Source organism: Dipodomys spectabilis, unplaced genomic scaffold (assembly GCF_019054845.1).
Source record: "Dipodomys spectabilis isolate Male_0828 unplaced genomic scaffold, ASM1905484v1 ptg000669l, whole genome shotgun sequence".
In the NCBI taxonomy this organism is placed as follows: domain Eukaryota; kingdom Metazoa; phylum Chordata; class Mammalia; order Rodentia; family Heteromyidae; genus Dipodomys; species Dipodomys spectabilis.
This window is the reverse complement of record NW_024871346.1, coordinates 6633087-6650977: the sequence shown is the minus strand read 5'-3', so window position 1 is coordinate 6650977 and position 17891 is coordinate 6633087. Positions and strand designations below refer to the sequence as shown.

Genomic DNA, 17891 nt, shown 5'->3' with positions numbered 1-17891 from the left:
ACCTGGGGGGCCTGGGTACACCTGGGTACGTCACTAATACCACCCATCCCGTGCCCTGCAGAAGATGGTGTCAGATTCATAGTCAGATGGGGCCTCTCATCTAAAGTTGTGTGTGTGTGTGTGTGTGTGTGTGTGTGTGTGTGTGTGTGTGTGTATGTGTGTGTGCATGCATGCATGCATATGCATGCATGCCCGTCTATAGCACAGGTTAATGCAGAGGGGAGGGCTCCCTCCAGCTGCCCTTGCTTATTAGCACAGCCGTGGCGCGATTAGGGAAAGTACAGTGCAGAGTGGATCACTGTACAAGGCCGTCCTGCCCAGGGCTCACGGTTGGTCTGTCTTTGGAAGAGATACCAGGTCTATCTTACATCCATCCCCAATATCTTGCCTTCCTGGGAGGGCAAGATTCCAGAACATCGTGAGCCTATCCAAAATAGGCTAAGAAGGGCGCAGAGGGCGCAGGATCAGAGCGGCTCCATGACCCCCACCCTCTGGGTCTTGGTAAGAAGGGATTAGGAGACTGCCAGCTGGGTAAGGAAATCCTCCGGCCCCCAGCTCTGCGCTGTAATCCTGGCTCTGCCTCCCTGGACGTATCCCATTTCTGCTGCTCCTCACCCTGGTCCAGACTCCGCTGGCTGGGAGGATTCTGGGGTGACGTTTAACATCGGGCCCCTGGCTTGCACGTGGACCAATCCCCGTCCTCTCTCAGTCACCTCCTGGTGACATTACAGCTTGGGTTCTGTGAGAGAGCAAGGCAGGCCCAGTTTCAGGCCAAGTCTCCATTGCTGGAAGAAAGGCAGCAGGAAGAGGCACTGGTCAGGCTTCACAGCTGCTGCAGGCCTGGGCCATGGGCAACGTGATGGAGGGGAAGTCGGTGGAGGAGCTGAGCAGCACTGAGTGCCACCAGTGGTACAAGAAGTTCATGGTCGAGTGTCCTTCAGGCCAGCTCACCCTCTACGAGTTCCGCCAGTTCTTCGGCCTCAAGAACCTCAGCCCCTCGGCCAGCCAGTATGTGGAGCAGATGTTTGAGACTTTTGACTTCAACAAGGTAGGCCAGGGCTAGGAGGATGGGGATGGGAAGTTGGGGTCCCCAGGAGATGCTTCTGGAAGCTTGAGCAGCCTGGGGGCTAGGAGGCGGAGCAGAGAGAACGGAAGTGTCAGGGAAGAGCCACTTGGTGCATATGGCGGTTCCTTCATCGGACATTAAGACCTTGGTTTATGGGCTGGCAATGTGTCTTAGTGGTAGCGAGCTTGCCTAGCATGCATGAAGCCCTGGGTTTGGTTCTCCAGTACTACACAAACAGAAAAAGCCAAAAGTGGTGCTACGGCTCCAGTGGTAGAGTGCTAGCCTTGAGCAAAAGCAGCTCAGGGACAGTGCCCAGGCCCTGAGTTCAAACCCCAGCACTGGCAAAAACAAACAGCCGAGGGCCGGTGGCTCACGCCTTTAATCCTAGCTACTCAGGAGGCTGAGATCTGAGGATTAGGGTTCAAAGCCAACCTGGGCAGGAAAGTCTGTGAGACTCCAATAAACCACCAGAAAACTGGAAGTGGTGCTATGGCTCAAGTGGTAGACTGCTAGCTTTAAACTGAAGAGCTAAGGGACAGCGCTCAGGCCCAGAGTTCAAGCCCCATGACTGACAAGAAACAAACAAACAGAATTTGATTTATGCAGAGTTTGAGTTATCTGAGCTCAGACCCCATCCTTCATTTCATGGGAGAAGGAGACAGTGAGAGCCTCAAGTTAGTGGATGAGGGGCTGAGTCTACAGCTTCCTCTGCCTGGCTGCGTACTAATGCAAGTGTGAACCGGACCTCCCTTTCCAGGAGGCTGCTCCTGGGTATGGAGCTAAGGCAAGGACCCCATGCCCACAGCCCTGCAGGAGAGGTATGCACGGCTAGAAGGATCAGACGCTCAGGGCCTGGCTCACCTGTGAATGTCCCTGGGCCCAGCATACTCTCAACTCCCAAACATGCAGTGACCTCAGTTCACATCTTCTGAAGGGCGTCTGAGGGTCCCCATGGAGGTCAAGTTGAAGGTCAACTTGCACACACACAGACCTGAGTAACTGCCAAGATGCCCTGGGTAAGGACGTCTGGCCAGAGTGGCCATTGGGATATCTCAAACATCATTCGTGGGCTTTGTGAAATGATCAGTCTGGGTAGACAGGCCACGGCAGAAGGGCCCAGGGCAGCTGGGAGACGCGTATCTGCCCATCCTGTCACGTACCAAATGATATTGAGGCATCATGGAGTCTGAGGGCCAGATGTTTCTTGCCTCTGTATGCACAGGAAAGGGGAGTTTGGGATCCCAGTTCTCTCCCTCAGTCCCCCCTGAGCCTTGACTTGTCTGCCTGGATCAGCCATGGAGGTCAGTTAGAGGCTGCTGACCCCAGTAGCAATCTTCCATTTCTTTCTGATAAATAATTCAATCAGATGGAGGTGGGAGGCTCCGTACCACACACATGCCAGCTCCTAGCCTGGTGGTGATGATCATGACGTGCCCACTGCGGGCACAGTGAGGTTCCCCCCCCCCCCCGACAGTGCTGTCCAGGGGTCCAGACGCTAACATGGGGGCAGGGCCTAGGGATGCTGGTCTCTGGCTATTTAAAACCCATGAGCACAGGGTTTGGGGGCCAAAGCGGATTATGGGCTTTGAGCAGCAGCCCAAAGGGCAACGGCCTGGTAGCTGAGGTCTCTCTGGAGGGGACAAGATGGCAGCGTGCTCCTGGCTCCCTGTCTCCTTGCATGCCAAGAAAGCCCGGTGGGTCCAGACACACCTGCAGAAAACCCTCCGGAAGTCACAGTGGTAACACAGGAGGGGCAGCCATGAGCCCTGTAGTTTGGTCACCTGAATCTTGTGCCATCTCTGCTAGTTTTGTCACATGCAGACCTGATTCTTTCCATCTGAAGTAAACCAAGTTCTTGACTCTCCTGGTCTGGCCTCTGTCCACACTCCACCCTGAGGACTTTGGGTGCTGGCCCGGCTCCCCCAGAGTCTGGGGGCTCATACCTTTGCTGTCTGGGAGCGTCGGCGCACATTCTCTTCACACCACCTGCTCTGACGTCCTGTTTAAACTCCATTTGAAACAGGGCCTGACCCCATACTTGTGCGTTTCCTAGTCCCTATGCTTTTTCTCTTCACTTTTTTGTGACAGTACTGGGCTTGAACTCATGTCTTGGGCGCTGTCTCTTTTTCTGTTAAGGCTGGCACTCTCACCATGTGAGCCATACCTTCAGTCTGATATTTTGCTGGTTAATTGGACATGAGAGTCTCACAGACTTTATTGCCTTGATGAGCTTCAAACTGTGATCCTCAGATCTCAGCCTCCTGGGTGGTTAGGATTACAATGGCACCCAGTAAGGTCAAAAACTTCAAGAGAAGACCCAGTTAGCGCCCATCTCCAACCATCTGCCGATCTGTAGATCTGCTGATCTGCCCTTCCTGCTTCCCCCACTTTACCCCCCTCCCTCCAGCCCTCTCACTCCCCTTAACAGCAAGGAGCGCTGTGAGTGACAGCTAAAACCAAAAGCCCGTGGCCATGCACACCCAGTGCCCATTGGGAGAAGTGGGCTAAGCAGGGCTCCCAGGACAGAAGGGTGCTCCAAGGAAGAGGCTGGACTCCCCCACCGCCCGCACTGGAGTCCTTGCCTCTTCCCTTCAGCATCCCTGAAGGTCTTGTGGCTGGGGAAGGGTGTTCCTGGGTGGGCCATGGGGCGGGGCTTTTAAGCGGTGGTGGGTGTGGCCTCGGGGCGGGGCTTGTGTGGTCCGGGGTGCCAGGGCTCACAGGCCACGCCCCTTTTCCAGGACGGCTATATCGACTTCATGGAGTACGTGGCGGCGCTCAGCCTGGTCCTCAAGGGGAAGGTGGAACAGAAGCTGCGCTGGTATTTCAAGCTGTACGACGTGGACGGCAATGGCTGCATCGACCGGGATGAGCTGCTCACCATCATCCAGGTAACTCCAGAAGCGGCCTGGGACAGTGGCCCAAAGCCAGTGTCCCGGAACTAAGAGCCTGGGGAAGGGGCCACGGTCTCAGGCTGGGATGGGATTGGGGATGAGGGTGCTGGTGACAGGCCTGACTCCCCACAACATCATGATCTGAACCCTGTCACTGGCCCTTGCGGCCTCAGTTTCCTCACTGGAGACTCTAGAAGCTTGACTGGTGTCTAGGACTTGAACTCAAGAGTCTTGAGCTCTCCCTTAACTTTTTCAGTTAAGGCTGACACCCTACCACTTGAGCCACAGCTACACTTCCAGGTTTGTTAGTTTTTTCTTTTGAAAGTCAGAATCACACAGACTTTCCTGTCCAAGCTATCTTTGAACTTTGATCCTTAGATCTCAGCTAGGGTCACAAGGGTGAGCTACTGGTTCCTAGGGAAGGTCTATGTCCTTTTTTTTGTTGTTGTTTTGCCAGTCATGTGGCTTGAACGCAAGGGCTGGGCACTGTCCCTGAGCTTCTTTTGCTCAAGACTAGTGCTCTACCACTTGAGCCACAGCACCACTTCTGGCTTTTTCTGTGTATGTGGTACTAAGGAATCAAATCCAGGGCTTCATGCATGCTAGGCAAGCACTCTACCGCTGAGCCACATTCCCAGCAACAACTCCAAGTTGTGTTTTCTATTTTAGTTTGTTTTGGTCGTGGGGCTTGAACTCCGGGCCTGGGCAGAGTTCAGCTTTTCAATTGAAGACCAGTGCTCTACCACTTGAGCCACAGTTCCACTTCAGGTTTTCTGGTGGTTTATTGGAGATAAGAGTCTCAAGAAGCCGGGCACTGGTGGCTCACGCCTGTAATCCTAGCTACTCAGGAGGCTGAGATCTGAGGATCGTGGTTCAAAGCCAGCCTGGTCAGGAAAGTCGGTGAGACTTTATCTCCAATAAACTACTCAAAAACCAGAAGTGGCGCTGTGGCTCAAGCGGTAGAGTGCTCACCTTGAGCTGAAGAGCTCAGGGACAGTGCCCAGGCCCAGAGTTCAGGCCCCACGACTGACCAAAAAAAAAAAAAAAAGTCTCATGGACTTTCCTGCCTGGGCTGGCTTTGAACTGTGATCCTCAGATCTCAGCCTCCTGAGTAGCTAGGATTACAGGTGTGAGCCACCAGCGCCCAGCCCCAGCTTCAAATCTTAAAATCAGGCTCTGCCTGCTGCTGGGGGCTACCATGACCTTCACTCTTCTTAGGAGTCAATCACTCCCTCCGCCTCCCCCACTGAGAGGGGGCACTGCGACTCACTCACTCCGCCTCCCCATTTCTGGTCTCTTCTTTCTTCCAGGCCATTCGAACCATTAACCCTTGGAGTGACCTGAGCATGAGTGCAGAGGAGTTCACAGACACTGTGTTTGCCAAGATCGACATCAATGGGGATGGTGAGGGGGTACAGGGGGCGCAGGGAGGACTCAGCGGGTGAGAAGTCAGGCGAGGGGGACAGGCAGAGCAGAGGGGAGGGAAAGAGGCATGAAGAACTGAAGACCGGGTCCTGCTCACCTCCTGCAACCACCTCTGCCCCAGGTGCAGAATTGGCTTCTAGAGGTTTCTAGACCAGACTTTGGGCTCAGGATCCTCTTGCCTACGCGCCCAGGCCTCTGTCTAACTCTGGGCTCCGCCGTGAACAGGATCCTCCCATTGAATTCCTCTTCTTGTGCTCCAGGGGAACTTTCTCTCGAGGAGTTTATGGAGGGCGTCCAGAAGGACCAGATGCTGCTGGACACACTCACGCGAAGCCTGGACCTCACCCGAATCGTACGCCGGCTCCAGACGGGGGAGCAGGAAGAGGCCGGGGCTGGCGATGGAGATGGAGCGGGGAAGGCCGTAGGCTGAGCTCCTGCCCGGCTCTGCATTGGGAGATGGGGCCCTATGGCCGTGCCTGGCCTCCTGTTTGTCTTAATGTTCTATAGAATCTGCTTATCCCAAGTCTCAGCCAGGCCGGCTGGCATGTGTGTTGCAGCCCCGGAGCAGAAGTGGGAGTGGAAAGCAGACACGGACGGCGCCTGGGCCCTCGGGGACTTGGCTGCTGGTGGGGCACTGTTCAGCATCCCTCTGTTCAGGCTCCTCCTTTGACCCTCCTGGCACCTGACCCAGCTTTTACCAGCTTCCCCATGGACTTTTCCAGCCTCTGCCCTGCTAGACATGGAAACCCTGAGGCAGACTGAGGCCCTCCTGGGTCCCCCAGGGGCGACCCTACAAATCACTGGCCACCCCTTCCACCCTGATGCTACAGTTCCCTCCTCTCAGGACCCCAGATGTACTTGCGTGGTTTGTAAAGATTCATTCCTCCAACAAGCATTTATTGAGCACCTATTGTGTACTAAGACTAGACGTCAGCTATACAAAGAAGGCAATTCCCAACCTCAAGGGCTTACAAGCTAGTGGGAGATGCAGAGACCAGCATCAGTAGAATAAAATGTGCTCAGGCAAGTTAGGAATGTGGGGCTCCTGAGACTCAGCAGCGCCACGGTGGCCTTGGACTTTGAAAAGGTGGTTGGGGGTGGCACATGGAGATGATGGGGGGTGGTTGGCTTCTTTGGGGTGTACATATGCGCAGGTGGGCCTTCATATAAGCAGGGGCACTCTTAGGAATAAATTGGAGGTGGCCCGTAAGTTTAAATTTTACCAAATTTAGAACAATAAGGGCCACCGTGTTTGTATTAGGGGGCAGCCCCTAGGCTAAGCCACAGCTCCTTCAAGATGTATAGAATCAAGCGCTGGTGGCTCACATCTGTAACCCTAGCTACTCAGGGGGCTGAGGTCTGAGGGTCTCTGGAGCCAGTGCAGGCAGAAAGTCCTTTATCTCCAGTTAATCAGCCAGAAGTGGAGGTGTGGTTCAAGTGGGAAAGCACCAGCTTTGAGCTGGGGAAGAAAAACCCAGGCAAGAATAGGAGGCCCTAAGTTCAAGTCCTAGTACACACACACACACACACACACACACACACACACACACACACACATACACACACACACACACACACACACACACACACACACAGCAGAACCATACCAAGATGGAACATTTGGATGTTTGGATGACAGCATAGCTCTACTGGTTGTGGTGTGTGAGTGCACGCATGCGCGTGTTCAGACCTTCTGCCAGGCTTTGCTCCAGCTCGGCCTGGGCCAGAAAGTAAAAGAAAGAGGGCGGCAAGGCAGAGTTCTCATTTATCCAAAGAAACGCTGATTCTTTCTAGAAGAGACTGCACACGTCCTTCATATTTTGCATACTCAGTGGCATGTGGCGTCCCACGCTTTCCCACATCTGCAGCTCACCGCAGATGACCGACCATCCCTGGTCTGACATAAACCCCTCTTGTTGCAGTGACGCCTCACACCCATTGGGATGTGGGGCTGGTTTTTGCATACCTCAGCTTTAGGCACACCCCACTCAGAGAGCCACCCCTCTGTGGGGGGATTCAGCAGCTCTGCCCTCTGTCGCAGCTGCATGGCTGCCACCAGAACGTGCGGAGAGCCCCAGGCTAAGCACTGTGACCTCGGGCTTTCTCTTGAGCCGGAGTCTTCACTTTAGCAGAGTGAGCAAAAATCCAGAGGTGAGCCAGGAGTTAGTGGCTCACGCTGTAATCCTAGCTACTCAGGTGGGTGAGATCTGAGGATTGTGGTTCAAAGCCAGCCCGGGCAGGAACATCTATGAAACTTTTATCTCCAATGAACCACCAGAAAACCAGAAGTGGTGCTGTGGCCCAAGTGGTAGAGCACTTGCTTTGAACTGAAGAGCTGAGAGACAGTGCCCAGGCCCAGAGTTCAAGCCCCCCCCCCCCCATGAAAATCCAGAAAAGCGGAGAGTGGGGGATGGAAGGAGAATGGACCAGGAAGTTGGAGGTAAGGGGGCGTGCTTCGCTCACCCCTGTCCCGCCCATGACCTCCCTGGACAGGGAGGTCAGCTGGAACCTGAGCAGCAGAGATGGAAGAGGGGTAGGCAGAGCTGAGGACAGCTCGGAAGAGAATGGGCACTGCCAGTCCTGCTTCCTGTCCCCCTGGCTGCCTCGTGGGGGCTCCTGAAGGTAACTGGGACTGTGACTGCGGGGAATCAGGACAATTTCTCCTTCTCACTGTCATGGTGCGTGTGTCTGTGTTCCACTTGAGATAGTATTAATATTCACTAATTTTTTTTTTTTGGGGGGGATGCAGTCCTGGGGCTTGAACGCAGGGCCTGGGCTCTGTCCCTGAGGGTTTTTGCTCAAGGTTAGCACTCTACCACTTGAACCACAGCTCCACTTCTGGCATTTTTGGGTATTTTTAGTGGATATAAAGTCTTATGGAAGCCAGGAGCTGGTGGCTCATGTCTGTAAGCCTAGCTACTCAGGAGGCTGAGATCTGAGGACCACAGTTCAAAGCCAGCCTGGGCAGGAAAGTCCATGAAACTCTTATCTCCAATTAACCACTAGGAAACCAGAAGTGGTGCTGTGGCTCAAGTGGTAGAGCACTTGCCTTAAGCTGAAGAGCTCAGGGACAGCGCCCAAGCCCAGAGTTCAAGCCCCATGACCAACCAAAAAAAAAAAAAAAAAAGTCTCATGGACTTTTCTGCCTTAGCTGGCTTTGAACTGAGATCCTCAGACCTCAGCCTGCTGAGTAGCTAAGATTATAGGCGTGAGCCACCAGTGTCTAGCATACTACTGCTTTCTTTTTTCTCTTTCTCTTTTTTTTCCTCTAGTATTAGTGACTGAACTCAGGGCCTTACACCCTCAGTTACCTTTTTCTGCTTAAGGTTGGTCCATCACCGATGGAGTCACAGCTCCACTCCTAGCGTTTTGGTGATTAATGGAAGCTAAGAGTCTCATAGACTTTCTTGAGAGCTGACTTTGAACCATGAACCTCAGCTCTCAGCCTCCTGAGACAGGTATGAGCCACCAGCACCTGGCTCTAACACTGATTCAAAAGGGAGTTTAGGAATTCTGACGGAGCATCACATGGGCTATCATACGTATAAAGCCTCAGGCTTATTAGCTTTATTTATTTTTTTTATGTGAACATAAGAACATACCTATTTAAGCTAAAGCAAATGTTTTTCCAGGCCCCACAGGAAATCATTGCACAGGCTGAGCACCGCCTCCTCTTCCTGTTCTCGGCGGGGCCTCCAGAAACTGCAGAGCTGCCAGAGGCCTGAGCCCTGGAGGCTCCCCTGGAATCTAGTGTCTATACCTGAGCTGTAGAAGAGTTTGTGTAACAACAGTGAATCCTACACCTAAAAACACGATGACCTGCAAATTGCCTCTCTGGTCTGCCTGTCCCAGGTTAGGGAAGAGAAGCGGTTCTTTGGGGTCACTCAGCTGTTATAGACCAAGTCTGGTCTGGAACTCAGGTCAGCAGGCCCCCAGGCCTCCCTATTGGCAGAAAGCATCTCCATCCTTTAAGAGAGTCATGAGTTTATGGCTGCTGGGCAGGCACTCTACCGCTTGAGCTGAGGTTATGGCTGGGAATGGTGGAAGGTCCATGCTGAGCACGGCAAGAGGGAGGAAGGATGCAGGGTGAAGGGTGGAACAGAGTGGCAGCAGTGTGTGGGGGCAGCACTGGTCATTAAGATCACAGCCTGAGCTGGGCACCGGTGGCTCATGTTGTAATCCTAGCTACTCAGGAGGCTGAGAGCTGAGGATCGTGGTTCAAAGCCAGCATGGGCAGGAAAGTCTGTAAGAGTGTTATTTCCAATAAACCACCAGAAAACTGGAAATGGCGCTGTGGCTCAAGTGGTAGAGCGCTCACCTTGAGCTGAAGAGCTGAGGGACAGTGCCCAGGCCCAGAGTTCAAGCCCCACGACTGACCAAAAAAAAAAAAGATCATGGTCTGTTCACCTATTCACTGTTGTGCTGGTGTGGATGGCTCGGGAAGGGGCAGGGAGGGCCTCCCCATGACCAGGGCCTAAAGCAGGGGCAGGGGTGTAACAAGGATCCCCTTTAGTCTTCAACCCCTTCTAGCCCCTGCTCCCCACCTTTGCTCCCTAGTTTACTGTGGATATTCTCCTTGCGGACTTGGACGGCAGGACGCCCCCACCCAGGTAGGCCCTTGCTTCCAACTAAGAACATTTAGAGATCTGAAGGCGCTCCACACCCGCCTAGCCAAGGCATAGTTCTCCCAGGATTGGCTGAGGAAGCAGAGTCCAGAGTCAACTGGCCTCATCATACCCAGAAGTCATCGCTGGTCCCCACTCACCCCTGCACAGGAGGTGCCCGTCCACCCTGTCCACACCAGCGTGAGGGGCCTGAGGAGGCCGTGCCAGGCCCCGCTCAGAGCTGGGAGACCCGGGGGGAGTCTGGACCCTCAGGAGGGCTGTGGACTTCCGCTGGGCTCTGCCAGTCTCTCAGGCTGCGGACTGCTCAAAACATGGCACTTTTTCTTCTCTGCTGGGTGATCCAGCCGCCGGGGTTCACGTCCATCTGCAGCATCTTCATCACCCACTTGTCACGGCGGGCGCCTTCGATGAACTCATTCAGGGAGAGCTGGCCTGGCCGGGGTGGGAGTGACTGTTACCCTGAGTGTGTGTGTGGGGGAGGGGGGGTAGGAGGTACTTTCTCTCCTACATGCCTCCAGCTCTTCTACAAACCAGTCTGCAGCCTAAGGGCCTAAGCTTGCAGCTGGCAAGGTCTCAGATTCTCCAGGAGCCTCCTGGAATCCATCAGTATTATTATCATTTTATTTTTTGTGGTGGTAGCAGGGTTTGAACTCAGGTTCTTTCTACCACTTAAGCCAGGCCCCAGCCCTACATGATCCTTCAACCTAAGCCTTAGTCCTTAGGATGACAGGTGTGAGCCACTGCTCCCGGCTTGGGAGGGGCTTTCTTAACTTTGGCCCACAGCACCTATGAAGTTCAGAATGGACAGGAGGTCCTGAGGGCTCTTCTGTAGTTTGGGTTTGGGCACTGAGCTCTCCAGAGGAGAGCCACCCCTGCTAAGCCCTCTGTTACACATGGTCCCGTCTGCTCCTCTCAGTCCCTCTCGTGACCCCTGCTTTCCAGACATGGAAACCCTGCAGGCTGAGGGGCTGATTATGGAAGCCAAGCCAGCCAGATTCCAAATTCCTGTTCTTTCTACTTGCTTGCCTGGCTTCTATCAGCAACTTCTGGAGGAGATTTATTTACTCAGTGCTAGGATTGGGGCTTGAACTCAGGGCCTTGAGCTCTTGCTTAAGGCTGGTGCTCTACCACTTGAACCACTCCTCCACTTTCAGATTTCACTTTTCTGGTTAACTGGAAATAAGAGTCTCATGAGGGCCTGGGAAGAAGGCTCAGCAGTAGAGTGCTTGTCTCTCATGCATGAGGCCCTGGGTTCAATCCTTCACCACCACATAAACAGAAAAGGCCAGAAAAGGCTAGAAGTGGCACTGTGGCTCAAGTGGTAGAACGCTCACCTTGAGCTGAAGAGCTGAGGGACAGTACCCAGGCCTAGAGTTCAAGCCCCACGACGGACACACACACACACACACACACACACACACACACACACACACACACACACACACACACACACACACACACACACACACACACCAGTCTCATGAACTTTTCTGCCTGGGCTGGCCTCGAACTGCAATTCTCAGATTGCAGCCTCCTAAATGTAGACAGGATTACCAGCATGAGGCGTGGGCCTGAGGAGTTTTAAGCCCCCAGAGCCGCCATGGGCTCAGGGGCACATTCTGGGGTGGGAATGTCAGTAGGAGGGCAGTGGGGAGTCTTGTCCCCAGGGCACACAGCACAGTGGGCATCCCCTCCCATCTCACCATCTCCATTCTCATCCACCAGCAAGAAGATCCTGTCCACCACCTCCTCAGGCGTGAGCAGCTGGCCCTGCTGCTCCATGTCCATTTCCACCCGGCAGGCTTTCTTCAGCTTGTAAATGGCCTGCGGGAGAGGAGCAGGCTGTGGTGAGCAGGCTCTGCAAGCTGCAGCTCTACCTCAGGGGCCAGATCCTCAGCACCACCACGGCCCCCAGACTCAGATCCAAGTCAAAAGCAACTCCTCCGAATTCGGTGTCATTCCGTCTGGGGACTTCCTGCCTTCCTACCTCCAGCAGCATTGATCTGGTGAGGCACAGAGGGGCCTGTAAGCTGCTGGACCCTCTGTAGCCATGCTCCCCAAGAAGAGGGGAGATGCGGGGGTGGGGGTGGGGGGGAGGGAAGGAAACAGTGCATGTCAAGTAGGGTATGGGGAGGGCAGCTGTGGACTGGAGGAGTAAAGCAGGACTCCCCTGTCCTGTTCCCACACCAGCAAGAGGACATGGAGGTGTCGCGGAAGTGCAGAAGACAGGCTCCACCTGGACACCCCCGAGACAGAGGCTGCGTCTCTTTCATCTCCCTCCTTCCTTGTTTTTGTCAGTCATGGGGCTTGAACTAAGGGCCCTGAGCTCTTGCTTAAGGCTGGTGCTCTACCATTCCTTCACTTTCAGATTTTTCTTTTCTAGTTAACTGGAAGTAAAAGTCTCATGAGGGGGCGCTGGGAAGGTGGCTCAGTGGTAGAGCGCTTGCCTTGAGCTGAAGAGCTGAGGGATAGCGCCCAGGCCCAGAGTTCAGGCCCCATGACCAGACCCAAAAAAACAAACAAACAAATAAAGTCTCATGAGGGGCTGTACTCAGTACTCAGGTCCTGAGTACTGTCCCTGAGCTTTTGTGCTCAAGGCTAGCACTCTACCACCTTGAGCCACTGCTCCACTTTCGGTTTTCTGGTAGTTAATTGGAGATAAGAGTCTCATGGATTTTCCTGCTGGGGTTGGCTTCAGTGATCCTCAGATCTCCTCACTGCAGGTGTGAGCCACCAGCGCCCAGCGATAAGATTCAAATTTAACTAGCTTGTTGGGAGGTGGTGGACCTATGGGAAGGGAGGTCTGGTTGGAGGAAGCAGGTGACTGGGGATCTGTCTTCGCAGGGTGTATTTTCCCTGGTTCCTTCCTGTCTCGTGCTCTGGTTCCTAGCTGCCATGAGGTGAGCAGCCTCCTCCATCACATACTCCTGCTACCCCAACACTCCGCCTCACCATGGCCCACAGTAATGGAGCCAGCAGACCATGCACTGACCATCAGCAACTGTGAGCCAAATCAGTGTTTCTTCCTTTATTTCTCTCAGGTATTTGTTATAGTGATGAAAAGACCAAATTGCAGTTTTCCCTTATACTTTTTTTTTTTTTTTGCTGGTCCTGGGACTTGAATTCAGGGCCTGGGCGCTGTCCCTGAGCCTCTTTGTACTCAAAGCTAGCACTCTACCACCTGAACTGGCACCATTTCTGGCTCTTCTGAGTAGTTTATTGGAGATAAGTCTCACAGGGACTTTTCTGCCTGGACTGGTTTCAAACAGTGATCATCAGATCTTAGCCTCCTGAGTAGCTAGGAGTATAGGCATGAGCCACTGGCCCCCAGCTACATTTTTTCTTATTAATGCCTGATTTTTCTTTTTTTCTGAGGCCCGAGACCAGGACTTGAACTTGGTAACTGACACTTTTACACATCTACCAACTGAACCACACTTTCAACCCCATAATTTCTTCTTTTTATTATTTACTTTCTCTCTCTCTTCCTTTCTTTTTTCTTTATCTCTTTCTTTCTCATTCTCTTTCTTTTTTCTTTTTGTCAGTTGTGGGATTTGAACTGGGTGCCTGGGCTCTGTCCTTGAGTTCTTTTTTTTTTTTCATTTTCTTTTTGCCAGTCGTGGGGCTTGAACTCAGGGTCTGGCACTGTCCCTGAGCTTTTTTTTTGCTCAAGGCTAGTGCTGTACCACTTTTAGTCACAATGCCACCTCTACTTTTCTGTTGGTTAGTTGGAGCTAAGAGTCCCGTAGACTTTCCTGCCTAAGCTGGCTTTGAACTGCAATCCTCAGATCTTGGCCTCCTGAGTAGCTAAGATTATAGGCATGAGCCACCAATGCCTGACATATTATTTTTCTTATATTTTCTTTGGAGTTTGCCTTATTTATTAGATAGCATCTTCTGTTTTATTGGTCTAGGCTAGCTTGGACTATGATCCTCTTATTTATACTTAATGCATAGCTGGGTCTGTAGGTACATACTACCAAGCCCAGCTATAGGGTCTTGTTCAATTTTTGTCTAGGCTGGACTTTAACCTTGATCCTATAATCTCTACTTCCTGAGTAGCTGAGGTTACAGGTGTGAGCCATTGTGTCTGACTCAAAACATAGTATATATATATATATATATATATATATATACACACACACACACGTGTAATATTATTTCTTTGCTTCATGGAATATTTGGAAAAGTACTGCCGAGGTTTCTACTTATCTTTCTGTCACTGAGTTCCAGCATTGCTCCAGTGCGATCATTTCTTTCTTCTCCAAGCCCTACCACCCTCTTCCATGGTCACCTGCCTTGAGCTTGGCTCAGGGACTGCCCTGAGCTGGGCTGCTGAGACACTGACCTCCACGATGTCCAGGAGTTCCAGGCGGTCGATGCAGCCATTGCGGTCTTTGTCATAGATCTTGAAGGTCCACTTCAGCTTGTGCTCCAGGGTGCCCCTCAGCACAAGGTTCAAGGCCGCCACATACTCCAGGAAGTCAATGGTATTGTCCTGCATTGGGTGTGGATGTTGCTGAGACCTCTCTGGTCCCCAACCCCTCCTCCCAGAGTAGGTTAAGCCCCACTAAGGGCCCCACATCCCTCCAGACTCAGGCTTTCCCTCCTCCCTGAAGACCATGGGACCTCTGCCTTACTGCGCATGCTCCTCCCCACCTCGGTGACCAGCCTGTCTTCTCATCCTCAATGGTCAGCTCAAAGGTCTCCTCCCCCAGGAAGCCTACCTTCCTGGACCACTCAGGCCAATCTCCCCCTGCCCCACGCCACCGCCCACCCCTCCCCTTCCCCCGGTTCTAACATTGGGGACACTGCTGTCATAGCACACAGCCCTGGGGAAGAATGACAGTGTGCAGTCCTGGATGAGTCAATATGGCTTGTTTCTTCTCCATGCCCAGCCCAGTGCTGCTTACACACAAACAAGGACACTTGTTTGTGTCCTGACACAGATTTGCTTATTTTCCTTAGGATATTCAGTACTTAAAAAAACTTTTTTTAGGGGGGTATTGGGCTGGGCATGGTGGCATGTGTCTGTAATCCCTGCAATTGGGAGGCTAAGACAAGAGGACAATGACCTTAAGGCCAGCCTAGACTATTCAGTAAGTTTCTTCCCTCAAAATAAACATATTTTATCTTAACCACCTTTCACCCCAGCCCTAGCTCAAGCTAGAAGTGGTTGCATATCTGTAATGCTAGCAGGCAGAGGGCAAAGCAAGAAGATCTTGAGTTCAAGGCCAGTGTGGGCTATATCTCAAGACTCCTTGTCAAAACAAATAAATGAAAACCCATCTCCTTATATAGGAGTAGTAGACTGGGAGTCAAGACCCCTGAGAATATGACCTGGGGCAAATCCATTTCCATCTGTGCCTTGGTTTTGATCTCATTTAATGTAAAATGAGAGAAGCCTGCTGTTCCGTTTGGGCTGCTGGGGTCCTGGGCCAGGGCTCAGTCTGGTTCTGTGCCCAGTGGGTGATTCACAGGGCTCATTTTCCAGGGCAGCTCTCTCCTGACAGTGCTGAGGGCAGGGTCCTGGCTGGGCTGAGCAGCATCCCACCTACCCTTCCTCCTGGAGAGTGAGGCCATGCGCAGCAGTGAACTCACGCCAATACTTTCTACAGATCAGCGTTCAGCTCAGCCCTCAACATGGGGGCTGAAACAAGTATTTGAGGCCAAGCTCCATGGTTAACAAACTGCAGAGGCATGGGACTGGATAGCTGAACAAGTGGGGAGGTTTTGACGGAATTAACTTTTGAAATTCAACTGCATGTTTGCAGGGAAATGGATGGAGCTAGAAGGAATCATGTTGAGCGAGGTAAGCCAAGAGCAAAGAGACAAACGGTACATGGTCTCCCTGATAAGTGGATGCTAAATCCAAAATGTTAGGTGATACGACAAAATTAACAGGACTTAAGAAACAAAGAACTCCCACTCATCTGGTCGAACCACTACTAAATATTTCCATGCTGCTGATCACATGTATGGTGTATATGTGTACACCGTTATATGTTATAGACTGTGATAGACAATTTGCTCCAGGAAAGTTAGAATGAACTTGTGACTTTAAATGAGCATCATTATTCCACAATACTGTGAAATTCCGGAAATTATGTAATCACTTAATCACAATTAAAAAAAAAAAAAAAGAACCTCGGGGAAGGTAGGGAGGGAAGGGATGGTAGGGGGAAAACAATGGAGGGGATAACAATGCTCAATAGGAAGTGTACTCATTACCTTGCTCATGTAACTGTAACCCTCTGTATCGTATCTTTACAATAAAAAATTAAAAAAAAAAATTCAACTGCATGTATTTACAGTTGCGTGTATTTGCAGTTGCATGTATTTACAATTGCATGTATTTAGCTACCTGTTATTGGAGGGCTTAAAGGTTTGAGTGATTTTATGAAATCCTCTATGGTATGAAGAGTTGCAAAGCACTTTTACAGGTTGGGGTGGATCCCCTGCTAGCCCCCACCACAGGGGTGACCTGCCCAGTCTCCCTTTGAAGGATGGCAGCAAAGAGGGAGGGGAAGGGGAAGCCTTTCCCAATTAAGACCTCTCCTTAGCTCCCAGTGATTAGAGATGGATTGTGGTGGAAAAACCCAGGCTTTGGGCTGCTGAGCCTTGACCATTAACACACAGACAATGGCCCGGACTGTGTGCCAGCCTCCTGTCTTCAGGTAGAGGACTGAGGAAGCATCAAAGGATAGATGAGATGGAGGGGGGGTGGAGTGGAGAAGAGGGAAGAGAAGAGGGGAGGGGCAGAATGATGAGGAGGGGGGGTGAGGAGAGGAGAGAACAGGAGGAGGAGCAGGGACCTCAGGGATGGGAAGGGCTGAGTGGACAGGCCATGTCCTCCCCTCCACGGTCCTCACCCCATTCTTGTCGAAGGCTCGGAACATGCCCTCCACATACTGGGTGGCCTCCTCATTGCCCGTGACCTTGAAGAAGCGCTTGAACTCGTGCATGAAGAGGGTGCCGCTGGGACACTCCACCACGAACTTCTTGTACCACTCCTGCAGCTCCGCCACATCCATCTCCCCAGCCGCCTCCGTCTCCTCCCAGCTGAACTGCTGCCCCATCCTGGCCCACACTGTCGGAGCAAGGGTCGCTGTCTTCCTCCCTCTCCTTTGTTTTGACCAGGATCTTCAGCATCTCCTGGGCTAGTGAACTTGATTGGCAGTGAAGGGGCAGAAAGGGGGGAGGCCCAGATGTGCTAAGCCACTCTAAGACCATTAGAAGATTCCCCACAGGGGCTGACCTCCAGTCTGCTAAGCTGCTCCAGCTCTTTGGTTGGGGACCACACTCCAGACAGACCCATCTTGGAGACCTAGTGATACTGAAGTTGCAGAGGAAGCGAGACAAAGTGCTCTCCCCTAGGACAGAATGTGCTGGAGGCCTGGCCTTGGCCCGCATGCTAAGTTCCCAGTATTTGTTGCCTCCTTACAAACACACCTGTTTTTCATTTTCCAGGTTAAACTATCAATGCCTCCCTCCAACCCTCCACCTGAGCCCTACAAGTCCTGCCTTTCTCCCATCTCCTCCAAAGTACGAATAGGAGAGCACAGCCTAAAACAGATTTGAAGGCTGTTATTCCATTAAAGATCATAGGAAGCCAGGTGCCAGTGGCTCACACCTGTAATCCTAGCTACTCAGGAGGCTTAGATCTGAGGATCACAGTTCAAAAACAGCCCAGTCTGGGGAGGAAAATAAATGAGACTCTTAATTTTAATTTTTTAATTTTTTTTTTTTTTTTTGGATCCGGTCGTGGGGCCTGAACTTTGGGCCTGGGCACTGTCCCTCAGCTCTTCAGCTCAAGGCTAGCACTCTACCACTTTAGCCACAGCGCCACTTCCGGCTTTTTTCTTTTTGCTTATGTGGTGCTGA

General features: G+C 52.3%; 2 protein-coding genes across 2 annotated transcripts; one reads left to right on the top strand and one right to left on the bottom strand.

Moving 5' to 3' along the window:
* The first annotated feature begins 844 nt into the window (after nucleotides 1-844).
* On the top strand, nucleotides 845-9996 carry LOC122101543 (guanylyl cyclase-activating protein 1). The gene is made up of 5 exons (XM_042671890.1): nucleotides 845-1048; nucleotides 3805-3954; nucleotides 5268-5361; nucleotides 5643-5803; nucleotides 9940-9996. Exons 1-5 carry the CDS (start codon nucleotides 848-850, stop codon nucleotides 9994-9996), a joined length of 663 nt encoding a protein of 220 aa, XP_042527824.1. The 5' UTR covers nucleotides 845-847.
* Nucleotides 9997-10132: 136 nt separating this feature from the next.
* Guca1b (guanylate cyclase activator 1B) lies at nucleotides 10133-17274 on the bottom strand. The gene is made up of 4 exons (XM_042672096.1): nucleotides 16880-17274; nucleotides 14356-14505; nucleotides 11711-11831; nucleotides 10133-10439 (listed from the first exon to the last, which is right to left on the bottom strand). The coding sequence occupies exons 1-4, from the start codon at nucleotides 17084-17086 to the stop codon at nucleotides 10312-10314; spliced, it is 606 nt and encodes a 201-aa protein (XP_042528030.1). The 5' UTR covers nucleotides 17087-17274; the 3' UTR covers nucleotides 10133-10311.
* Between the last annotated feature and the right edge of the window lie 617 nt (nucleotides 17275-17891).